At 49.2% G+C, this 25,820-nt stretch overlaps 1 protein-coding gene across 2 annotated transcripts; it reads right to left on the bottom strand.

Annotated features, from left to right (window-relative positions):
* Window positions 1–1,438: 1,438 nt before the first annotated feature.
* Window positions 1,439–25,820, bottom strand: LOC145339818 (uncharacterized). 2 transcript variants are annotated; one of them, XM_080184346.1, is made up of 6 exons: window positions 25,745–25,820; window positions 25,528–25,629; window positions 17,270–17,398; window positions 13,445–13,525; window positions 8,340–8,447; window positions 1,439–1,731 (listed from the first exon to the last, which is right to left on the bottom strand). In XM_080184346.1, the coding sequence occupies exons 1-6, from the start codon at window positions 25,785–25,787 to the stop codon at window positions 1,682–1,684; spliced, it is 513 nt and encodes a 170-aa protein (XP_080040472.1). In that variant the 5' UTR covers window positions 25,788–25,820; the 3' UTR covers window positions 1,439–1,681. The 2 variants fall into 2 exon arrangements, with proteins under 2 accessions (XP_080040472.1, XP_080040473.1); XM_080184347.1 differs by lacking the exon at window positions 17,270–17,398.

Raw genomic sequence — 25,820 nt, forward strand, 5'->3', positions numbered from 1 at the left:
GCACACAGACAGATACACACACACACACACACAGTCACACAGACATATATACAGACAGAGACAGGCACACAGACAGATATACACACACACAGACAGTCACACAGACAGATAGATACACACACACAGATGCAGGCACACAGACAGATAGGCACACACACACACAGAGATACACACACACAGACAGGCACACAGACAGATATACACACACACACACACACACACACAGATACACACAGACAGACAGACACACACACACACACAGGCAGACAGACAGACACAGACAGATACACAGACAGACACACACACACACAATGTGAATTATTCATTACTAGTAAAGTTAGATCACACAAAAAAACCCAAAGGATTGATTGGGAGAACACATCCCTGACTATTCTTTGATAAACTAATTCAAAATATCTTCTGTCTATCAACAGGCGACAAGAGGAAATGAGTAGTGTTTAACTGTCTCTCCTGTGTCTGTCACAAGACCCAATAATGAAACTGATCTATTCTAGATGATGAGGTTTAGCTGTAATAAATAGCCTTCCCATTGAAACACACTACTTCAAATTTATCTGTCTGGCACTTCATTTGCCCATTCTGAGTATTTATTAACATCCTCCTGTAATTTTTTGCAGTTCTGTTCGGTATTGGCTGTTGTTCAGAACCATGTGTAATCTTTAAGTTGAATATATAAGAAAGGTGAAATGGTTTCAGTTTAATTTTTATTTCCGGGTTATGAGCCTTGGTGCCTGGATAGACTCCTGACCTTTGGATCAGGTCTGTTAGATTTGTTTGCATAAATTTTTGAAAGAGGTTTTACAAGCTATGTGAAAGACATTGGTTTAAAGTTTAGTGATTCTGGGGAGAAAAGTACAAAAATGCTTTACTGTTTACTAATGATAGTGGTCCAACGATATAGAAAAAAGTCAGGAGTTGGGAGAAGAGGGTTCAATGTGTGTCAGAGAGAGAAGGCAGGGATTTTAAATCTCCAAGGGTTATTGGACACTAATACTAAAGGATCAATTGTAAAACTCAGTAAAGTGATTAGCTTAGTAGTGGTGCTATTAGGAGACTGAAATTAGAGAACTGGTGTGTTTGCTCTGCAGTTGAAGAAATAGTGAATTGAGAATGTTGTTTTCTGTATCTTGGGAAAGATGCAAGTTGGGTGTAATGCATCAAATGAATGCTCAGGAATGCACTGGGTGAAAACTGTTTGAATCTGTGCCAGTCCCAAGCATGAATCCTTTGTGTCAAGCTAGTGCTAACTCTTCACTGCTGTATGTGTCTGTACAGGTTTGGGGAAAAAGGAATAGTGTGATCTTGAAATGCTTTCTTGTGTTTGTATTGAGATCTTTCCAACTTTGTTTCCTGATGGAATATTGTTCATTTGCCTTGTTTAAGAAATATTTTATTCTTTGTGTTAAAAATTCACCAGCAGACTCCTGCGAGTTTGTTCAGTCACTTTCTTCCATGGTTTCAAACAACAAGTTACGATTTGACTTATTCATTTTTTACATTGGCTGGGACATAACACTATTAATATGGGTGTTACTGTGTTGTAAAGTGTTTCAGATTCCTGCAATCAGTAGTCTTGTATTCCCTATCCAGCAAGGACAAATTCTTCTTCTTCATATTTTGCCTCATGGCAGCTGAGTTAGCGCTGAGCCTGTAGGAACCTTCATCTTAATGAGAGGCGACTCAGCCTTCGAACTTTAGTCCACTGCAGCACTGTGAACAAAATACAAAAGACATCATATTTTTTGTTCTCTACAATTTTGACTACAGTAATTTGTCGATAGTAATTTTCTTCCATTCTCCAGGTCATTTATATTAGAAACAGTTGCAGTCCTCGCACTGATCCCTATGGAACTCCGCCGGTTACAGGTTGCCAATGTGATAAATAACCCCTTATCTCCACTTGCTGTTTCCTGCCCATTAGCCAATTCTTTACCTGTGCCAATATACTATCTCCAACACCATGGGCTCTTATGACTGAACCTTTTGTGAAGTAACTTGTTGAACAACTTCTGGAAGTCCTAATATAACGGATCTATCCACTCTAGTCAAAACTTCATCAAAAAACACTAATAAATTAGTCACGATTTCCCTTCCCTGAAGCCATACTGACTGCTTGATTAGATTCGGATTTTCCAAATGTGCCACTATTACTTCCTTAATAATCGATTCCAATCTTTTTCCAACAATAGATGCTAGGCCAATCAGCCTATAGTTACCTGCTTTTTGCTTCCCTCCCTTTTTGAATAGGAGTGTCACATTGGCAGTTTTCCCAATCCTCCGGTATTTCTCCAGAATCCAAGGATTTTTGGAGAATTAGAACCAATGCATCCAATACCTTTGTAGCTACTTGTATTGGGATCCGAGTCTGCAAGCCATCAGGGCCAGGGGACTCACCTGCCTTTAGCCCCATTAACCCTCCTTTTTTAGTGATGGTACTGAATTCCTCCCCGTGTTCTTTAAAATTAATGGGACATTCAAAGTTATCTTCCACCATAAAGATATTTAACACCTCTGCCTTTCCCTTGTCCACAGTAACTTTCTTCCCAGGTTCTTTTTCTAAGGGGCCTATGTTCACTTTGACTTTTCTCTTATTATTTTTGTATTTTAATAAGTCCTTTTGTCAGTTTTTATATTCCTTGCTCATTTGTCCTCCTAGTTTATTTTCTCACTTTTTAGTCCCCCTTTGCTGGATTCTGAATTTATTGCAATCTTTGGGGCTATCACTGACTTTTATCTCCTTATAAGCTTTTTCTTTCAGTTTAACTTCCTTGGTTAGCCATGGTTGGTTTATCCCTCACAAAGAACAAAGAAAGCACAGGAACAGGCCCTTAGACTGACTGAACTAAAACCCCCTACCCTTCCGGGGACCATACCCCTGTATTCCCATCTCATTCATGGATTTGTCATGAATTCACTACCGTTTCCACTCCCTCCCCCGGCAGCGAGTTCCAGGCACCCACTACTCTCTGTGTAAAAAATCTGCCTCATACATCTCCTTTAAACCTTGCCCCTCACACCTTAAACCTGTGTCCCCTATAATTGACTCTTCCATCCTGGGAAAAAGCTTCTGACTATCCACTCTGTCCACACGTCTCATAATCTTGTAGACTTCTATCAGGTCTCCCCTCAACCTCTGTCGCTCCAGTGAGAACAAACCAAGTTTCTCCAACCTCTCCTCATAGCTAATGCCCTCCATACCAGGCAACATCCTGGTAAATCTTTTCGGTATCCTCTCCAAAGCCTCAACATCCTTCTGGTTGTGTGGCGACCAAAATTGAACACTATATTCCAAGTGCGGCCTCACCAAGGTTCTATAAAGCTGCAACATGACTTGCCAATTTTTAAACTCAATGCCCTGGCCAATGAAGGCAAGCATGCCGTATGCCTTCTTAACTACCTTCTCCACCTCCACTTTCAGTGACCTGTGTACCTGTACACCCAGATCCCTTTGTCTGTCAATAATCGTAAGGGTTCTGCCATTTACTGTATATTTCCTATCTGTATTAGACTTTCCAGAATGCATCACCTCACATTTGTCTGGATTAAACTCCATCTGCCATCTCTCCGCCCAGGTCTCCAACTGATCTATATTCTGCTGTATCCTCTGATGGTTCTCATCGCTATCCACAAATCCACCAACCTTTGTGTCATCCGCATACTTACTGATCAAACCAGTTACATTTTCCTCCAAATCATTTACATATATTACAAACAGCAAAGGTCCCAGCACTGATCCCTGAGGAATGCCACTTGTCACAACCCTCCATTCAGAAATGCACCCTTCCACTGCTACCCTCTTGTCTATGACTGAGCCAGTTTTGTATCCACCTTGCCAGCTCACCTCTGATCCCATGTGCCTTCACCTTCTGCACCAGTCTGCCATGAGGGACCTTGTCAAAAGCCTTACTGAAGTCCATGTAGACAACATCCACTGCCCTACCCTCATCAATCACTTTCTTGAAAAACGCAATCAAGTTCGTGAGCCCCTTCACAAAACCATGCTGCCTCTCACTACACGTCCACGTATTTCCAAGTGGGACTAAATCCTGTCTCGAAGAATCCTCTTCAACAATTTCCATACCACTGATGTAAGGATCACCGGCCTGTAATTACCTGCATTATTCTTGCTACCCTTCTTAAACAAAGAAACAACATTGACTAATCTCCAATCCTCTGGAACCTCCCCTGTAAGAAGTTTCACAACCCAGGTTAAAGTCCTACAGGTAAGGAGCAGCGCTCCGAAAGCTAGTGCCTTTTGCTACCAAATAAACCTGTTGGACTTTAACCTGGTGTTGTGAGACTTCATACTGTGTTTACCCCAGTCCAACGCTGGCATCTCTACATCATGACATCCCCTGTAGTCAGCGAGGATACAAAGATTTCTCTCAAGGCCCCAGCAATTTCCTCCCTTGCCTCTCTCAGTATTCTGGGGTATATCCCATCAGGCCCTGGAGACTTGACTATTGTAATGTTTCTCAAGAACCCCAATAGCTCCTCATTTTTGAGCTCAACATGACTCAAACTATCTACGCATTCTTTCCCAGACTCATCATTCACCAAGTCCTTCTCTTTGGTGAATACTGACGCAAAGTACCCATTTAATACCTCGCCCATTTCCTCTGGCTCCACACATAGATTCCCTCCCCTGACCTTGAGTGGGCCAACCCTCTCCCTGGCTACCCTCTTGCTCTCTTAGAACCTTTCCTCCTTACTGACATAACTTAGCTGTCAGTCATGAGTTGTCCCCTTCAACATCTGGCACTAATTGCTGAGTGTCTTTCCGGCTAATCTAATCGCCTAGTCCACCTTAGCTAACTCAATCTCATTGTCATCCTCTTTATTTAAATGAAACCCAGTTATTTCAATCCCACATTTCTCACTCTCAATCTGAATATTAGATTCTATATGTTATGATCACTATTTCCTCGGGGATCTTTTACTCTGAGATTGTTTATTAAACCTGCCTTGTTACCTATGACAAATCCAAGATAGCCTGTTCCCTGGCTATCTCTAAGAAACTATCCCAAATGTACTCTATCAATTTGTTGTGGTTCCAGCTGTGTTACTGGTACCAATATGGATCTCAATCGCTTCAAGTTCATCCACTGCCCTCAGTGTTCTCTGAGGTGACATGGTGGCACAGTGGGTTAGCGCTGCTGTCTCACAGCGCCAGGGACCCGGGTTCCATTCCCAGTGGCACAGTGGTTAGCACTGCTGTCTCACAGCGCCAGGGACCCGGGTTCCATTCCCGGTGGCACAGTGGTTAGCACTGCTGTCTCACAGCGCCAGGGACCCGGGTTCCATTCCCGGTGACACAGTGGGTTAGCACTGCTGTCTCACAGCGCCAGGGACCCGGGTTCCATTCCCGGTGACACAGTGGGTTAGCACTGCTGTCTCACAGTGCCAGGGACCCGGGTTCCATTCCCGGTGACACAGTGGGTTAGCACTGCTGTCTCACAGCGCCAGGGACCCGGGTTCCATTCCCGGTGACACAGTGGGTTAGCACTGCTGTCTCACAGCGCCAGGGACCTGGGTTCCATTCCTGGTGACACAGTGGGTTAGCACTGCTGTCTCACAGCGCCAGGGACCCGGGTTCCATTCCTGGTGCACAGTGGGTTAGCACTGCTGTCTCACAGCGCCAGGGACCTGGGTTCCATTCCCGGTGACACAGTGGGTTAGCACTGCTGCCTCACAGTGCCAGGGACCCGGGTTCCATTCCCGGTGGCACAGTGGTTAGCACTGCTGCCTCACAGCGCCAGGGACCCGGGTTCCATTCCCGGTGACACAGTGGGTTAGCACTGCTGCCTCACAGCGCCAGGGACCCGGGTTCCATTCCCAGTGACACAGTGGGTTAGCACTGCTGTCTCACAGCGCCAGGGACCTGGGTTCCATTCCCGGTGACACAGTGGGTTAGCACTGCTGCCTCACAGTGCCAGGGACCCGGGTTCCATTCCCGGTGGCACAGTGGGTTAGCACTGCTGTCTCACAGTGCCAGGGACCCGGGTTCCATTCCCGGTGACACAGTGGGTTAGCGCTGCTGCCTCACAGCGCCAGGGACCCGGGTTCCATTCCCGGTGGCACAGTGGTTAGCACTGCTGTCTCACAGCGCCAGGGACCCGGGTTCCATTCCCGGTGACACAGTGGGTTAGCACTGCTGCCTCACAGTGCCAGGGACCCGGGTTCCATTCCCGGTGACACAGTGGGTTAGCACTGCTGTCTCACAGTGCCAGGGACCCGGGTTCCATTCCCGGTGACACAGTGGGTTAGCGCTGCTGCCTCACAGTGCCAGGGATCCGGGTTCCATTCCCGGTGGCACAGTGGGTTAGCACTGCTGCCTCACAGCGCCAGGGACCCGGGTTCCATTCCCGGTGACACAGTGGGTTAGCACTGCTGCCTCACAGCGCCAGGGACCCGGGTTCCATTCCCGGTGACACAGTGGGTTAGCGCTGCTGTCTCACAGCGCCAGGGACCCGGGTTCCATTCCCGGTGACACAGTGGGTTAGCACTGCTGCCTCACAGCGCCAGGGACCCAGGTTCCATTCCCGGTGACACAGTGGGTTAGCACTGCTGCCTCACAGCGCCAGGGACCCGGGTTCCATTCCCGGTGACACAGTGGTTAGCACTGCTGCCTCACAGCGCCAGGGACCCGGGTTCCATTCCCGGTGACACAGTGGGTTAGCACTGCTGTCTCACAGCGCCAGGGACCTGGGTTCCATTCCCGGTGACACAGTGGGTTAGCACTGCTGTCTCACAGCGCCAGGGACCCGGGTTCCATTCCCGGTGACACAGTGGGTTAGCACTGCTGTCTCACAGCGCCAGGGACCCAGGTTCCATTCCCGGTGACACAGTGGTTAGCACTGCTGCCTCACAGCGCCAGGGACCCGGGTTCCATTCCCGGTGACACAGTGGGTTAGCACTGCTGTCTCACAGCGCCAGGGACCCAGGTTCCATTCCCGGTGACACAGTGGTTAGCACTGCTGCCTCACAGCGCCAGGGACCCGGGTTCCATTCCCGGTGACACAGTGGGTTAGCACTGCTGTCTCACAGCGCCAGGGACCTGGGTTCCATTCCCGGTGACACAGTGGTTAGCACTGCTGCCTCACAGCGCCAGGGACCCAGGTTCCATTCCCGGTGACACAGTGGTTAGCACTGCTGCCTCACAGCGCCAGGGACCCAGGTTCCATTCCCGGTGACACAGTGGTTAGCACTGCTGCCTCACAGCGCCAGGGACCCGGGTTCCATTCCCGGTGACACAGTGGGTTAGCACTGCTGTCTCACAGCGCCAGGGACCTGGGTTCCATTCCCGGTGACACAGTGGGTTAGCACTGCTGCCTCACAGCACCAGGGACCTGGGTTCCATTCCCGGTGACACAGTGGGTTAGCACTGCTGCCTCACAGCACCAGGGACCTGGGTTCCATTCCCGGTGACACAGTGGGTTAGCACTGCTGTTCACAGCGACAGGGACCTGGGTTCCATTCCCGGTGACACAGTGGGTTAGCACTGCTGTCTCACAGCGCCAGGGACCCGGGTTCCATTCCCAGTGACACAGTGGGTTAGCGCTGCTGCCTCACAGCGCCAGCGACCCGGGTTCCATTCCCGGTGACACAGTGGGTTAGCACTGCTGCCTCACAGTGCCAGGGACCTGGGTTCCATTCCCGGTGACACAGTGGGTTAGCACTGCTGCCTCACAGTGCCAGGGACCTGGGTTCCATTCCCGGTGGCACAGTGGGTTAGCACTGCTGCCTCACGGCACCAGGGACCTGGGTTCAATTCCCGGGTTGGGACACTGTCTGTGTGGAGTTTGCACATTCTCCCCGTGTCTGCGTGGGTTTCCTCCGGGTGCTCTGGTTTCCTCCCACAGTCTGAAAGATGGACTGGCTAGGGTGCATTGACCCAAACAGGCGCCGGAGTGTGGCAACTAGGGGAATTTCACAGTAATTTCATTGCAGTGTTAGTGTATGCCTAATTAAAAAAAAACACTCAGTGATATTTTGACTTTCCAATTTGACTTTGGAGGATTCCAGTGGAGTCGCTGGGCTGGATTCTGGGAAATTCCTGGTTGTGACAGGATTTTCACATTCTTTTGTTGCTACAGAATGGCCTCTTTGGTATTCTTTGTCCCCAGATTTGTTTGGTTTAGTTTAGTTTGATTTGGCCACTGTAGCTGGCGGGCAATGCAAAATGTTGCAGACATCGTTGGGAAGCAGGAAGCAGGTTATCCGGGCCAATGATGAGCTGATGGTGGGAGGAGAAAGCAATGAATATATTCAATACAGTTCCTCATCACTGATTAGTTATTGGCAGATCCAGCACTTACTTTGTGAGACAAGCACAACGACGATGAGACCTATACCAAATGTGTAAATGAGGGCTGCAGCCATTACTGATCCTAATATATAGCTGGCAGGAAGTTGGCATTGTTTAACTGTGAAGACAGAATCAATATTGTCTGTGAAGTTATTGAAACATTTTCAAATGTTATTTCTCTTTTTGATAAGGTTCAGTTTCAAATTTCCATAATTATCACCGTAAAAAGGAAATATTCTGAGAGAAGTTAATAAGTCCAGTCCATAACGTACAGCGTACGGTGCGTAACTTTAAGTGACAATAGCAGAAATTATCACTCTGTAAAACATCACCCTCGCCTGGTTCAAACTAATACATCAGAAGTAACACACTCCGCATTACTTTGCTTGTTCTGTGGTATCATTATTTCCGTTAGTGGGAGAGACTAGGATCCGAGGGCACAGCCTGAGTGAGGGGACGATCCTTTAAAACAGATGAGGAGGAATTTCTTGAACCAGAGAGTGGTGAATCTGTGGAACTCTTTGCCGCAGAAGGCTGTGGAGGCCAGATCATTGAGTGTCTTTAAGCTGGGGATGGATAGGTTCTTGATTGGTAAGGGGATCAATGGTTATGGGAAACGACAGGAGAATGGGGTTGAGAAACTTATCAGTCATGAATGAATGGCGGTGCAGATTGGATGGGCTGAATGGCCTCATTCTGCACCCACATCTTATGATCATTGGAGTGTGGAGAGTGAAGCAGCCATGGGCTCCATGAATAACAATTGTTTCCCCAATGCTAAATACTGAGAAATATTGGCCAGTGATCCACCCAAAGGGCGACTCATGATGGAAGCAGCAAAATCTTTTGGCCTTCTAACATTTTGAGGACATCTCCATGGATTTTCCTATTTGATCGGCAAGTATCTTATTGCACTGGATGGTTCTAAACTTCAGTCCCAATGTGGGGCTGGGGGAGCGGGTGGCGGAAATCTGACAATTGTGCAAAAATAGCATGGATTAATTTAAATTTAGCTTGTCCATCCATGGGACTATATCCATACAGAGATCAGAATTAGGAGCAGGGGTAGGACATTCGGCCCCTCGAGCCTGCTCCCTCATTCAGTAAGATCATGGCTGATCTGATTGTAACATCAGTCTCCCCATTCCTACCCAATTCGATAACCTTTCACCCCCCCTTATTAATCTATCTTGCTGTGTCTTAAAAATATTCAGAGATTCTGCTTCCGTTGCCTTTTGAGGAAGAAAGTTCCAGACAGTCACCAGCCACTGAGAGGAACAGAATTCTCCCCATCTCTGTTTCAGGAGAGTAACTCATTTGTTAGCAGAACCAATTGGTTTTAAAACTGTGCCACCGGGAATGGAACCTGGGTCCCTGGCGCTGTGAGGCAGCAGCGCTAACCCACTGTGTCACCGGGAATGGAACCCGGGTCCCTGGCGCTGTGAGGCAGCAGCGCTAACCCACTGTGTCACCGGGAATGGAACCCGGGTCCCTGGCGCTGTGAGGCAGCAGCGCTAACCCACTGTGTCACTGGGAATGGAACCCGGGTCCCTGGCGCTGTGAGGCAGCAGCGCTAACCCACTGTGTCACCGGGAATGGAACCCGGGTCCCTGGCGCTGTGAGGCAGCAGCGCTAACCCACTGTGTCACCGGGAATGGAACCCGGGTCCCTGGCGCTGTGAGACAGCAGCGCTAACCCACTGTGTCACCGGGAATGGAACCCGGGTCCCTGGCGCTGTGAGGCAGCAGAGCTAACCCACTGTGTCACCGGGAATGGAACCCGGGTCCCTGGCGCTGTGAGACAGCAGCGCTAACCCACTGTGTCACCGGGAATGGAACCCGGGTCCCTGGCGCTGTGAGACAGCAGCGCTAACCCACTGTGTCACCGGGAATGGAACCCGGGTCCCTGGCGCTGTGAGACAGCAGCGCTAACCCACTGTGTCACCGGGAATGGAACCCGGGTCCCTGGCGCTGTGAGACAGCAGTGCTAACCCACTGTGTCACCGGGAATGGAACCCGGGTCCCTGGCGCTGTGAGGCAGCAGTGCTAACCCACTGTGTCACCGGGAATGGAACCCGGGTCCCTGGCGCTGTGAGGCAGCAGAGCTAACCCACTGTGTCACCGGGAATGGAACCCGGGTCCCTGGCGCTGTGAGGCAGCAGCGCTAACCCACTGTGTCACCGGGAATGGAACCCGGTTCCCTGGCGCTGTGAGGCAGCAGTGCTAACCCACTGTGTCACCGGGAATGGAACCCGGGTCCCTGGCGCTGTGAGACAGCAGCGCTAACCCACTGTGTCACCGGGAATGGAACCCGGGTCCCTGGCGCTGTGAGGCAGCAGCGCTAACCCACTGTGTCACCGGGAATGGAACCCAGGTCCCTGGCGCTGTGAGGCAGCAGTGCTAACCCACTGTGTCACCGGGAATGGAACCCGGGTCCCTGGCGCTGTGAGGCAGCAGTGCTAACCCACTGTGTCACTGGGAATGGAACCCGGGTCCCTGGTGCTGTGAGGCAGCAGTGCTAACCCACTGTGTCACCGGGAATTGAACCCGGGTCCCTGGCACTGAAATAAAATTCACAAACGTGTCTGAGGGCTGGTATCTGGGTACAATCATGCTGCGCAGACACATATGGCATAATTTCTCTACGGATAGTTTTTACAAGTCAGCAGATCCCTCAGACAGCTCCGCAGTAGCTCTGCCCCTGGAGTGGGGTATTAGAAACGCACCCACATTCCCTTTCCTTGTCACCCACACTCCTCCCACCCTCTCTGGCAGCGCCCAGTGAATTACAGAGCGCGTTTCGCACTGGGTGGCCATCGCTCCTGCTCCCACCCATGCCGCGCTGACATTGGGTACACCCCTCAAGAGAATTTCAGGCCCAAATTGGAGGCAGTTGAGGGAAGATTCCTGGATTGAAAGGGTTTCTCTTCGGAAGAGAAGCTGAGCAGGTTGAGCCTGTGCTGACTGGAGTTCAGAAAAAGGAAGGTCATCTTATTGAAGCAGATAAAATCCTGAGTGGCTTTGACAGGATAGATGCTGAGAGGATGGGGGTAGGAGAACAGATTTAAAATATGGAAACTCCCATTTAGAATCATACAACGCAGGAGAGGTCCATCAAGTCCACACTGACACATCAGAAACATCTCAACTCCCACCTAATTCCATCTCTCTGCACTTGGCCCATAGCCCTGAATTTAAGATGGAGGGTTGTTAGATTTTACACAGCCCCCCGGGCGCTCACTGTTACACAGCCCCCGGCACTTACCGTTACACGGCCCCCGGCACTTACCGTTACACGGCCCCCCGGGCGCACACCGTTACACGGCCCCCCGGGCGCACACCGTTACACGGCCCCCGGGCGCTCACCGTTACACTGCCCCCGGCACTTACCGTTACACGGCCCCCGGCACTTACCGTTACACGGCCCCCCGGGCGCACACCGTTACACGGCCCCCCGGGCGCACACCGTTACACGGCCCCCGGGCGCTCACCGTTACACTGCCCCCGGCACTTACCGTTACACGGCCCCCGGCACTTACCGTTACACGGCCCCCCGGGCGCACACCGTTACACGGCCCCCCGGGCGCACACTGTTACACGGCCCCCCCGGCGCACACCGTTACACGGCCCCCGGGCGCTCACCGTTACACTGCCCCCCGGCGCTCACCGTTACACTGCCCCCCGGCGCTCACCGTTACACTGCCCCCCGGCGCTCACCGTTACACTGCCCCCCGGCGCTCACCGTTACACGGCCCCCGGCGCTCACCGTTACACGGCCCCCGGCGCTCACCGTTACACTGCCCCCCGGGCGCACACCGTTACACGGCCCCCGGGCGCTCACCGTTACACTGCCCCCCGGCGCTCACTGTTACACGGCCCCCGGCACTTACCGTTACACGGCCCCCGGCGCTCACCGTTACACTGCCCCCCGGCGCTCACCGTTACACTGCCCCCTGGCGCTAACCGTTACACTGCTCCCGGCGCTTACCGTTACACTGCCCCCCGGCGCTCACCGTTACACTGGCCCCTGGCGCTAACCGTTACACTGCTCCCGGCGCTTACCGTTACACGGCCCCCGGTGCTCACCGTTACATGGCCCCCGGCGCTCACCGTTACACTGCCCCTGGCGCTAACCGTTACACGGCCCCCCGGGGTGCTCACCGTTACACGACCCCCGGCGCTCACCGTTACACTGCCCCTGGCGCTAACCGTTACACGGCCCCCGGCGCTCACCGTTACACAGACCCCGGGCGCTCACCGTTACACTGCCCCTGGCGCTCACCATTACACTGCTCCCGGCGCTTACCGTTACACTGCCCCCGGTGCTCACCGTTACACGGCCCCCGGCGCTCACCGTTACACGGCCCCCCGGGGTGCTCGCCGTTACACGGCCCCCGGCGCTCACCGTTACACTGCCCCTGGCACTCACCGTTACACGGTCCCCGGCGCTCACCGTTACACGGTCCCCGGCGCTCACCGTTACACAGATCCCGGGTGCTCACCGTTACACAGATCCCGGGTGCTCACCGTTACACTGCCCCTGGTGCTCACCGTTACACTGCCCCTGGTGCTCACCGTTACACAGACCCCAGGCGCTCACCGTTACACGGCCCCCGGTGCTCACCGTTACACTGCCCCTGGTACTCACTGTTACACTGCCCCTGGCACTCACCGTTACACGGTCCCCGGCACTCACCGTTACACAGATCCCGGGTGCTCACCGTTACACTGCCCCTGGTGCTCACCGTTACACTGCCCCTGGTGCTCACCGTTACACAGACCCCGGGCGCTCACTGTTACACGGCCCCCGGTGCTCACCGTTACACGGTCCCCGGCGCTCACCGTTACACAGACCCCGGGCGCTCACCCTTACACAGACCCCGGGCGCTCACCGTTACACAGACCCCGGGCGCTCACCGTTACACAGACCCCGGGCGCTCACCGTTACACAGACCCCGGGCGCTCACCGTTACACAGACCCCGGGCGCTCACCGTTACACAGACCCCGGGCGCTCACCGTTACACAGACCCCGGGCGCTCACCGTTACACAGACCCCGGGCGCTCACCGTTACACAGACCCCGGGCGCTCACCGTTACACGGCCCCCAGTACTCACCGTTATACTGCCCTTGATATATTGGGAGAGCTGAAAGAACAATCATAAACCCTCCACTCGTCAGAAAAATATTACGACGTTCTGTGAACAAATCAAATGAGAAGGTGTAAAGCGGGGGGAGTGTAACACAGCACAAGCTGACAGGCAAGCAAGGTCTCTCCACTCACACTGTCTGTACCTTCAAGACTTGATTACCTGTAAAGACTCGCATTCCAACCATTATTCTGTAAATTGAGTTTGTATCTAATCTGTTTGTATCTATATATGAAGGGGCAGCACTCTGAAAGCTTGTGCTGCCAAATAAACCTGTTGGACTTTAACCTGGTGTTGTGAGACTTCTTACTGTGCCCACCCCAATCCAACGCCACCAACTCCACATCATATTTTAATTTAGAAATGGAACATTGCCAAATCCCTGTGAATGTGACAGCTCGTTCTCATCTCCTGGGGTGGCGGGGTAACGCTGGGGGGGGCGGGATTGGGGGGGATGGGGATGGGGGTGGGTGGGATGGTGCTAATTGAATGTTGGTGTTACTGGGTGGATTACGGGTAAAACTGGAGTTCAATGGGTGCTATTCTGGTTGGCAGTTGGTGACTAGTGGAGTGCCGCAGGGGTCGGTGCTGGGGCCTCAGCTATTTACCAGTTATATAGATGATCTGGAGGAGGGGGCTGAGTGTAGGCTGACGAAATTTGCTGATGACACGACGATGAGTGGAAAAGCAAATTGTGCGGAGGGTGTGGAAAGTCTGCAGAGGGATCTGGATAGGCTGAGCGAGTGGGTGAGGACCTGGCAGATGGAATATAATGTTAGCAAGTGTGAGGTTATCCACTTTGGTAGAAATAATAGTAGGAGGGATTATTATTTAAAAGGTGAAAAGCTGCAGCATGCTACGGTGCAGAGGGACCTGGGGGTCCTTGTGTATGAGTCGCAAAAACCCAGTCTGCAGGAGCAGCAGGTGATCAAGAAGGCAAATGGGATGTTGGCCTTTATAGCAAGGGGGATAGAATATAAAAGCAGGGAGGTCTTGCTGCAACTGTACAGGGCACTGGTGAGGCCGCAGCTGGAGTACTGTGTGCAGTTTTGGTCCCTTTTTTTGCGGAAGGATATATTGGCCTTGGAGGGAGTGCAGAGGAGGTTCACTAGGCTGATACCGGAGATGAGGGGGTTGGCCTATGAAGAGAGACTAAATAGACTGGGTCTGTACTCGTCGGAGTTTAGAAGGATGAGGGGGGATCTTATAGAGACGTATAAGATAATGAAAGGGATGGATAGGGTAGAGGTAGAGAGATCCTTCCTGCTTAGAAAGGATAGCAGAACTAGAGGGCACAGCCTCAAAATTAAGGGGGGGGCAGTTTAGAACAGAGTTGAGGAGGAACTTCTTCACTCAAAGGGTGGTAAATCTCTGGAATTCTCTGCCTGTTGAAGTGGTGGAGGCTACCTCGCTGAATACATTTAAGACGCGGGTAGATAGGTTTTTGGTAGGCAAGGGGATTAAGGGTTATGGGGAGAAAGTGGGAAAGTGGAACTGATCCACTTCAGATCAGCCATGATCTTATTGAATGGCGGGGCAGGCTCGAAGGGCTAGATGGTCCTCCTGCTACTCCTGCTCCTATTTCTTATGGATACAGGATATCAGAACATCGAGGATTGTGGAATATTTGGGAATATGGTGTCTGGAAAGAAAGGATTAAATCTTATCCTTCCAACCATAGTTTTTGCAGCGTCCTCACTGGCAAAGGGAAGTAAGCAATCAGTGGTAGTTTCTTAAAATTCATTCCGTGGGTCATTACCCATTCCTGGTTGCCCTTGTTCAGAAAGCTGTTGAGAGTCAACCACATTGCTATGGCTCTGGAGTCACATATAAGCCAGGCCAGGTAAGGACGGCAGATTTCCTTCCCTAATGGACATTTGTGAACCAGGTGGGTTTTTCCGACAATCGATAATGGTTTCATGGTCATCAGTAGATTCTTAACTTCAGATATTTTTATTGAATTCAAATTTCACCATCTGTCATGGCGGGATTTGAACCCAGGTCCCCAGAACATTCTCTGAGTTTCTCGATGAATAATCTCGTGATAGTACCACTACGCCATTAAGTGACACCTATTTTCCAAGAAGGGGCTTACCCTCTTGGTACCAGCACATTGTTGATCTCGGGAGCAATGGATGAATGTTCTAACTCGAACCCAGTTTAACACCAAGGTGTCCTCCTCAAACTGAGGTCAATGACGGGGCTTTTGTCGGGGATGGGTGGGAGGGGGAAGGCTGGTGTATGTCAGGGTTTTCAGAGGAAAACCCAGGCTGTAATCATAACTGACACACAGGACAATGATTGGGATTGTCAGGTGTCACAGCACATATCTATAGACAGGTCTCCTTGGCTCAATACCTTCCAGGATAAAGCAACCAATATTCCATGCACCAATTTCAACACTCACTCCCTCCACCACCGACACAGCCATGTGTACCAGCCGTACTTATGCAAGGATATTTTGGCCTTGGAGGGAGTGCAGAGGAGGTTTACTAGGCTGATACCGGAGTTGAGGGGGTTGAGCTATGAGGAGAGGCTGAATAAACTAGGCTTGTACTCGTTAGAGTTTAGAAGAATGAGGGGAGATCTCATTGAGACGTATAAGATGATGAATGGGATGGATAGGATAGAGGTGGAGAGACTCTTCCCGCTCAGAAAGGATAGTAGGACTAGGGGGCACAGCCTCAGGATAAAGGGGGGGAGGTTTAGAATGGAGTTGAGGAGGAACTTCTTCACTCAAAGGGTGGTGAATCTCTGGAATTCTCGGCCCGTTGAAGTGGTGGAGGCTGCCTCGCTAAATATTTTTAAGAAGCGGGTTGATGGGTTTTTGATAAGAGAGGGGATTAAGGGTTATGGGGAGAGGGCGGGAATGTGGAACTGAGACACGACAGATCAGCCATGATCTTATTGAATGGCGGGGCAGGCTCGAAGGGCTAGATGGCCTACTCCTGCTCCTATTTCTTATGTTCTTATGTTCTTATCTACAAGATGCACTGCAGCAACTCACCAAGGCTCCTTACGCAGCATCTTCCAAACCCATGCCCACTTCCATCCAGAAGGACAAGGGCAGCAGATACCTGGGGAACACCCCCACCTGGAGGTTCCCCTCCAAGTCACTCACCATCCTGACTTGGAAATATATCAGTCGTTTCTTCACTGTCGCTGGGCCAACAACCTGGAGCTCCCTCCCTAACAGCACTGTAGGTGTACCTACACCACAGGGACTGCAGTGCATTCAGAAAGGTGGCTCATGCACCACCTTCACAAGGGGCAATTAGGGATGGGTAATAAATGCTAGTCTAGTCAATATACACATTCTGTGAATGAATTTAAAGGAGTCAGTTTTTGCTATGTGTACCACGTTGGGTAATAAATGCTGGCCCTGCCAACAACACTCAGACTGATTTGGGGCATGGCTTTAAATTAAGGGGTGGTAGTTATAGGACGGATGTCAGGGGTAGGTTCTTTACCCAGAGGGTGGTGAGGGATTGGAATGCCCTGCCTGCTGCGGTTGTAAATGCGCCTAGTTTGGGGGCGTTTAAGAGATCCGTGGATAGGTTTATGGATGAAAAGGGATTGGTTTAGGTTAGTGGGTCATTGTTTTTTAACTGGTCGGCGCAACATCGTGGGCCGAAGGGCCTGTTCTGCGCTGTAATGTTCTATGTTCTATGATTCTCAATAACAACATTTCCCAGTGCTGTTCTCTGCTCAGTCACAACACTCAGCTGTGAAGGTGGGAGAAAGTAATACAAACAGAAATAATCGCAAAGGAATACTTAATCTTAATCTTACTTTTCTTAACCAAAAATGACTGTTTGAGTTGACTTTCACGTTGGAGGTAAAGGATAAGAACATAGACAATCTGTGCTACAACAAAGATAAATACCAATCCTCCGATGATTCTGTATACCAGCAGGAAGCCTGGAAAAGCCAAATAAAGAGTGTGTGAAATGAAAACTATAAAAGCACTGAGTAATAAAAGATTAATTACCCCTCATCAGGGGAAAACCTAGTTTTCATGATTAACCCAAAACCTCGCTTTGTCTCAAGGAGTCGGAGATTTGTGGGTTCGAGACCCAGTTTGGGAAGACCCCTCAGTGCAACACTGAGTTAACCTGGAGGTAAGACGTTAAGCTGGCTGTGTTAAGGGGTAAACACAGGAAGAAGTCTCACAACACCAGGTTAAAGTCCAACCAGTTTATTTGATAGTAATCCCACAAGCTTTCGGAAACGCTGTTCCTTTGTCAGGTGTGTGGAAGGAGACTTCCTACATGTTTGCTCCAGTCCAATGCTGGCATCTCTACATCATGCATTAAGGGATGTCAGTGTGACATTATCTGAGGAGAGAATCCTCTTAACCAAAATTTTATCCCTTAAACTCACACCATCAAAAACAGTCGTGCTGTTTGTGAGACCTTGCACTGGGTGTTGAGTCTGACTACCCAATTAATGAGGTGACATGGTGGCACAGTGGTTAACACTGCTGCCTCACCGTGCCTGGGACCCGGTTCGATTCCGGCTTTGGGTGTGTGGGTTTCTGTGCAGAGTTTGCACATTCTCCCTGTGTCTGTCTGGGTTTCCTCTGAGTGATCCAGTTTTCTCCCACAGTCCAAGGATCTGTGGGGTTAGGTGCATTGGCTGTGCTAAATTGCTGCCTAGTATCAGGGGGATTAGTAGGATAAATATGTGGGTTTATGGGGATATGGCTTGGGTAGGGACTGTTGTCAGGCAGGCTGGATGGGCTGAATGGCCTCCTTCTGCACTGTAGGATTCTAATGACAACCTCCAAAAGTAATTACTGACTTGAGCTCATTCTGTAGGCTGACATTTTAGGGCAGTATTGAGGGAGTGCTGTACTATCAGAAATATTGTCTTCCAATTGTGCAGTTAAAGGGGGAACCAGACTTGTGTAAAAGACGCCTCTGTAGCATTTGAAAAGCAAGTAATTGTCCAGTTTCTCCCACAACCAAAGACATCAAAATGGATGGCCCATTCTTTCATACATTTGCTGTTTGTTGTGTCTTACCAACATCTCCACAAACACCATCCCATGTGCTTTCAGATGGTCTAATGGCCTCATGAATCGCTGTATAAATGCAAAGCTGTCTTTTCCTTGTTAACTGGATCCATGCCAGTTGGTGAAAATTAAAACGAAAGAAACAATGGTTTTCTTTGCTGGAAAGAGTTTGTTGAATAACAGTTGTTTGGTAGCTTCCGGAGTTTCGGGGGTTGAACTATGAGGAGAGGCTGAATAAACTAGGCTTGTACTCGTTAGAGTTTAGAAGAATGAGGGGAGATCTCATTGAGACGTATAAGATGATGAATGGGATGGATAGGATAGAGGTGGAGAAACTCTTCCTGCTCAGAAAGGACAGTAGGACTAGGGGGCACAGCCTCAGGATAAAGGGGGAGCGGTTTAGAACGGAGTTGAGGAGGAACTTCTTCACTCAAAGCGTGGTGAATCTCTGGAATTCTCTGCCCGTTGAAGTGGTGGAGGCTGCCTCGCTAAATATTTTTAAGACGCGGGTTGATGGGTTTTTGATAGGCAAGGGGATTGAGGGTTATGGGGAAAGGGCGGGAAAGTGGAACTGAGCCACGACAGATCAGGCATGATCTTATTGAATGGTGGGGCAGGCTCGAGGGGCTAGATGGCCTACTCCTGCTCCTATTTCTTATGTTCTTATGTAGCAAAGAGCCTGTCTAGTGCTGAAAACATTCTGTCGATGCAATGTTCCTTGCAGACAGTAAGAACAGGTACACTCATTGTGTCGGTTTTAACTCAACAAAATAAGTGATAGCCATTCGCTTGTTCATTCCTCAGGACAATGATAAATTAGGTTTATCATTAGGTTGCCTGGTTTAAATTTTCAAACAATGCTTGGCAGTTTACTGTCTGTCACCATCAACTGCTGCATTCTCCAATGCAATACCCTTACAATCAGAGTTCGCTTGCCAACCAATCAGCACACTCTTCTCATACACTATATAATTTTGGTGCGGCCCTGTTATTTTTCTGAAGAGGGCAAGGTACAGAGCTTCTGACAAAATGTCCTAATTGTCTTAATTCACGGGCAACATGATTCTACCCTGCCAGTGCCCGAGCCATCCCCATTTATGGATAAAATTAATCAACCAAATAAAAAAACTGGGGGATAGATTGAAAGGAATGCCCCCTTAAAGGGACACCAGGCGACACTGTAACACAGCGGTTAGAACCGCTGCCTCACAGTGCCAGGAACCCAGGTTCGATTCCTGGCTCGGGTCACCGTCTGTGTGGAGGCTGCACGTTCTCCCCGTGTCTGCATGGGTTTCTTCCGGATGCTCCGGTTTCCTCCTACAGGCTGAAAGACGTGCTGGTTAGAGTGCATTGGCCGTGTTAAATTCTCCCTCAGTGTAACCCGAACAGACGCCGGAGAGTGGCGACTCGGGGATTTTCACAGTAACTTCACTGTCATGTTAAAGCCAGCCCATTTTTGACATTTTTTAAACTACAACATATAAACAAAATCGCAAAGGAAGCTTACAACATCAAATCCATGGGATTGAAGTGCTCGCATGTTTAAGGTGTACCAGGCAGTTGTTTAACTGTGTCTGATACACGGGCACAGTTAAACTGTGCCTGGACTGTGCTCTCTCCCGACGTTTCCATCTTTTTATTCGGTGAGTGGTATTGAAACGTGGCCAGTGTGTGAATTTATCACAGCACAACACACTTAGCGGGGTGTGAATTTAACACGGTACAGCACACTTACCAGGGTGTGAATTTAACACGGTGCAGCACACTTACCGGGGTGTGAATTTAACACGGTGCAGCACACTTGCCGGGGTGTGAATTTAACACGGTGCAGCACACTTACCAGGGTGTGAATTTAACATGGTACAACACACTTGCCGGGGTGTGAATTTAACACAGTACAGCACACTTACCGGGGTGTGAATTTAACATGGTACAACACACTTGCCGGGGTGTGAATTTAACACAGTACAGCACACTTACCGGGGTGTGAATTTAACATGGTACAACACACTTGCCGGGGTGTGAATTTAACACAGTACAGCACACTTACCGGGGTGTGAATTTAACATGGTACAACACACTTGCCGGGGTGTGAATTTAACACAGTACAGCACACTTACCGGGGTGTGAATTTAACATGGTACAACACACTTGCCGGGGTGTGAATTTAACACGGTACAGCACACTTACCGGGGTGTGAATTTAACATGGTACAACACACTTGCCGGGGTGTGAATTTAACACAGTACAGCACACTTACCGGGGTGTGAATTTAACATGGTACAACACACTTGCCGGGGTGTGAATTTAACACGGTACAGCACACTTACCGGGGTGTGAATTTAACATGGTACAACACACTTGCCGGGGTGTGAATTTAACACGGTACAGCACACTTACCGGGGTGTGAATTTAACATGGTACAACACACTTGCCGGGGTGTGAATTTAACACAGTACAGCACACTTACCGGGGTGTGAATTTAACACGGTGCAGCACACTTATCAGGGTGTGAATTTAACACAGTACAACACAGTAACCGGGGTGTGAATTTAACACGGCACAACACACTTACCGGGGTGTGAATTTAACACGGTACAACACACTTACCGGGGTGTGAGCTTAACACGGCACAACACACTTACCGGGATGTGAATTTAACACGGCACAACACACTTACCGGGATGTGAATTTAACACGGTACAGCACACATACCGGGGTGTGAATTTAACACGGTGGAGCACACTTACCGGGGTGCGAATTTAACACAGTACAACACACTTACCGGGGTGTGAATATAACACAGCACACTTACCGGGGTGTGAATTTAACACAGCACACTTACCGGGGTGTGAATTTAACACGGTACAGCACACTTACCGGGGTGTGAATTTAACACGGTACAGCACACTTACCGGGGTGTGAATTTAACACAGTACAGCACACTTACCGGGGTGTGAATTTAACACAGCACACTTACCGGGGTGTGAATTTAACACAGTACAACACACTTGCAGGTGTGTGAATTTAACACGGTACAGCACACTTACCGGGGTGTGAATTTTACACCGCACAACACACTTACTGGGGTATGAATTTAACACAGCACAACACACTTACCGGGGTGTGAATTTAACACAGCACAACACACTTACCGGGGTGTGAATTTAACACAGCACAACACGCCTACCGGGGTGTGAATTTAACACAGTACAGTGCACTCAGCGGGGTGTGAATTTAACATGGCACAACACACCTACCGGGGTGTGAATGTAACATGGTACAACACACTTACCGGGGCGTGAATTTAACTCAGTACAACACACTTACCGGGGTGTGAATTTAACTCAGTACAACACACTTACCGGGGTGTGAATTTAACATGGTACAGCACACTTACCGGGGTGCGAATTTAACACGCTGCAGCACAGTTACCGGGGTGTGAATTTAACATGGTACAACACACTTACCGGGGTGTGAATTTAACACAGCACACTTACCGGGGTGTGAATTTAACACGGTACAGCACACTTACCGGGGTGTGAATTTAACACGGTACAGCACACTTACCGGGGTGTGAATTTAACACAGTACAACACACTTACCGGGGTGTGAATTTAACATGGTACAGCACACTTACCGGGGTGTGAATTTAACTCAGTACAACACACTTACCGGGGTGTGAATTTAACTCAGTACAACACACTTGCCGGGGTGTGAATTTAACACGGTACAACACACTTACCGGGGTGTGAATTTAACACGGTACAACACACTTACCGGGGTGTGAATTTAACACGGTACAACACACTTACCGGGGTGTGAATTTAACACGGTACAGCTCACTTACCAGGGTGTGAATTTAACACAGTACAGCACACTTACGGGGGTGTGAATTTAACACAGTACAACACACTTACCGGGGTGTGAATTTAACACAGTACAACACACTTACCGGGGTGTGAATTTAACACAAACAGGACAGCACACTTACCGGGGTGTGAATTTAACACAAACAGGACAGCACACTTACCGGGGTGTGAATTTAACACAGTACAACACACTAACCGGGGTGTGAATTTAACACAGTACAACACACTTACGGGGGTGTGAATTTAACACAAACAGGACAGCACACTTACCGGGGTGTGAATTTAACACAGTACAACACACTTACGGGGGTGTGAATTTAACACAAACAGGACAGCACACTTAACGGGGTGTGAATTTAACACAGTACAACACACTAACCGGGGTGTGAATTTAACACAGTACAACACACTTACGGGGGTGTGAATTTAACACAAACAGGACAGCACACTTAACGGGGTGTGAATTTAACACAGTACAACACACTTACCGGGGTGTGAATTTAACACAGTACAGCACACTTACCGGGGTGTGAATTTAACACAAACAGGACAGCACACTTACCGGGGTGTGAATTTAACACAGTACAACACACTTACGGGGGTGTGAATTTAACACAGTACAACACACTTACGGGGGTGTGAATTTAACACAGTACAGCACACTTACCGGGGTGTGAATTTAACACAGTACAACACACTTACCGGGGTGTGAATTTAACACAGTACAACACACTTACCGTGGTGTGAATTTAACACAGTACAGCACACTTACCGGGGTGTGAATTTAACACAGTACAACACACTTACCGGGGTGTGAATTTAACACAGTACAACACACTTACCGGGGTGTGAATTTAACACAGTACAACACACTTACCGGGGTGTGAATTTAACACAGTACAACACACTTACCGGGGTGTGAATTTAACACAGTACAGTGCACTTACCGGGGTGTGAATTTAACACAGTACAGCACACTTACCGGGGTGTGAATTTAACACAGTACAGTGCACTTACCGGGGTGTGAATTTAACACAGCACAACACACTTACCAGGGTATGAATTTAACACAGTACAACACACTTACCGTGGTGTGAATTTAACACAGTACAACACACTTACCGGGGTGTGAATTTAACACAGTACAACACACTTACCGGGGTGTGAATTTAACACAGTACAGTGCACTTACCGGGGTGTGAATTTAACACAAACAGGACAGCACACTTACCGGGGTGTGAATTTAACACAGTACAACACACTTACCGGGGTGTGAATTTAACACAGTACAGCACACTTACCGGGGTGTGAATTTAACACAGTACAACACACTTACCGGGGTGTGAATTTAACACAGTACAGTGCACTTACCGGGGTGTGAATTTAACACAAACAGGACAGCACACTTACCGGGGTGTGAATTTAACACAGTACAGCACACTTACCGGGGTGTGAATTTAACACAGTACAGTGCACTTACCGGGGTGTGAATTTAACACAGTACAACACACTTACCGGGGTGTGAATTTAACACAGTACAGCACACTTACCGGGGTGTGAATTTAACACGGTACAACACACTTACCGGGGTGTGAATTTAACACAGTACAACACACTTACGGGGGTGTGAATTTAACACAGTACAGCACACTTACCGGGGTGTGAATTTAACACAGTACAACACACTTACCGTGGTGTGAATTTAACACAGTACAACACACTTACCGGGGTGTGAATTTAACACAAACAGGACAGCACACTTACCGGGGTGTGAATTTAACACAGTACAACACACTTACCGGGGTGTGAATTTAACACAGTACAACACACTTACCGGGGTGTGAATTTAACACAGTACAACACACTTACCGGGGTGTGAATTTAACACAGTACAACACACTTACCGGGGTGTGAATTTAACACAGTACAACACACTTACCGGGGTGTGAATTTAACACAGTACAACACACTTACCGGGGTGTGAATTTAACACAGTACAGTGCACTTACCGGGGTGTGAATTTAACACAAACAGGACAGCACACTTACCGGGGTGTGAATTTAACACAGGACAGCACACTTACCGGGGTGTGAATTTAACACAAACAGGACAGCACACTTACTGGGGTGTGAATTTAACACAAACAGGACAGCACACTTACCGGGGTGTGAATTTAACACAGTACAACACACTTACCGGGGTGTGAATTTAACACAGTACAACACACTTACCGGGGTGTGAATTTAACACAGTACAACACACTTACCGGGGTGTGAATTTAACACAGTACAACACACTTACCGGGGTGTGAATTTAACACAGTACAACACACTTACCGGGGTGTGAATTTAACACAGTACAACACACTTACCGGGGTGTGAATTTAACACAGTACAACACACTTACCGGGGTGTGAATTTAACACAGTACAACACACTTACCGGGGTGTGAATTTAACACAGTACAGCACACTTACCGGGGTGTGAATTTAACACAGTACAGTGCACTTACCGGGGTGTGAATTTAACACAAACAGGACAGCACACTTACCGGGGTGTGAATTTAACACAGGACAGCACACTTACCGGGGTGTGAATTTAACACAAACAGGACAGCACACTTACCGTGGTGTGAATTTAACACAGTACAACACACTTACCGGGGTGTGAATTTAACACAGTACAACACACTTACGGGGGTGTGAATTTAACACAGGACAGCACACTTACCGGGGTGTGAATTTAACACAGTACAACACACTTACCGGGGTGTGAATTTAACACCGTACAACACACTTACCGGGGTGTGAATTTAACACAGTACAACACACTTACCGGGGTGTGAATTTAACACAGTACAACACACTTACCGTGGTGTGAATTTAACACAGTACAACACACTTACCGGGGTGTGAATTTAACACAGTACAACACACTTACCGGGGTGTGAATTTAACACAGTACAACACACTTACCGGGGTGTGAATTTAACACAGTACAACACACTTACCGGGGTGTGAATTTAACACAAACAGGACAGCACACTTAACGGGGTGTGAATTTAACACAGTACAACACACTTACCGGGGTGTGAATTTAACACAAACAGGACAGCACACTTACTGGGGTGTGAATTTAACACAAACAGGACAGCACACTTACCGGGGTCGAGAATGCAGAACAGTGATTCGATCAGTAATGAGATAGAGGAGATCATTTTGAAAAAGACAAATACAGCAGTCAGCTCCACATGCCTCTTGTGAACTAGAAACATAATCAAATGTTAGAGGGAGGGATTCAGAAGAACATGAGAAATTGCAGCCCAGCAACACCATTTGGCCCATCCAGCCTACCCCGCTAATCAGGTCTCCCACCTCACCTTCTTGTAATTTCCTCAGATCCCTCAGTCCCTTCAGGTTCATGTAAGGACAGCTCAAATTGTCCACAGTAGTCCA

This window comes from Carcharhinus amblyrhynchos, unplaced genomic scaffold (genome assembly GCF_965287045.1).
Source record: "Carcharhinus amblyrhynchos unplaced genomic scaffold, sCarAmb.v2.hapA scaffold_687, whole genome shotgun sequence".
NCBI lineage: Eukaryota > Metazoa > Chordata > Chondrichthyes > Carcharhiniformes > Carcharhinidae > Carcharhinus > Carcharhinus amblyrhynchos.

Bases quoted from the DNA above. Each gene is read 5' to 3' on its own strand.
- LOC145339818 (XM_080184346.1), bottom strand. From the start codon at position 25,787: ATGAACCTGAAGGGACTGAGGGATCTGAGGAAATTACAAGAAG. The intron at 8,448-13,444 runs GTGAGTACTGGG...CTGTCTTCACAG, and splicing joins ATATCAAGGGCAGTATAACG to TTAAACAATGCCAACTTCCT. The intron at 1,732-8,339 runs GTAAGTGCTGGA...TTTTGTTCACAG, and splicing joins CGTTGTGCTTGTCTCACAAA to TGCTGCAGTGGACTAAAGTT.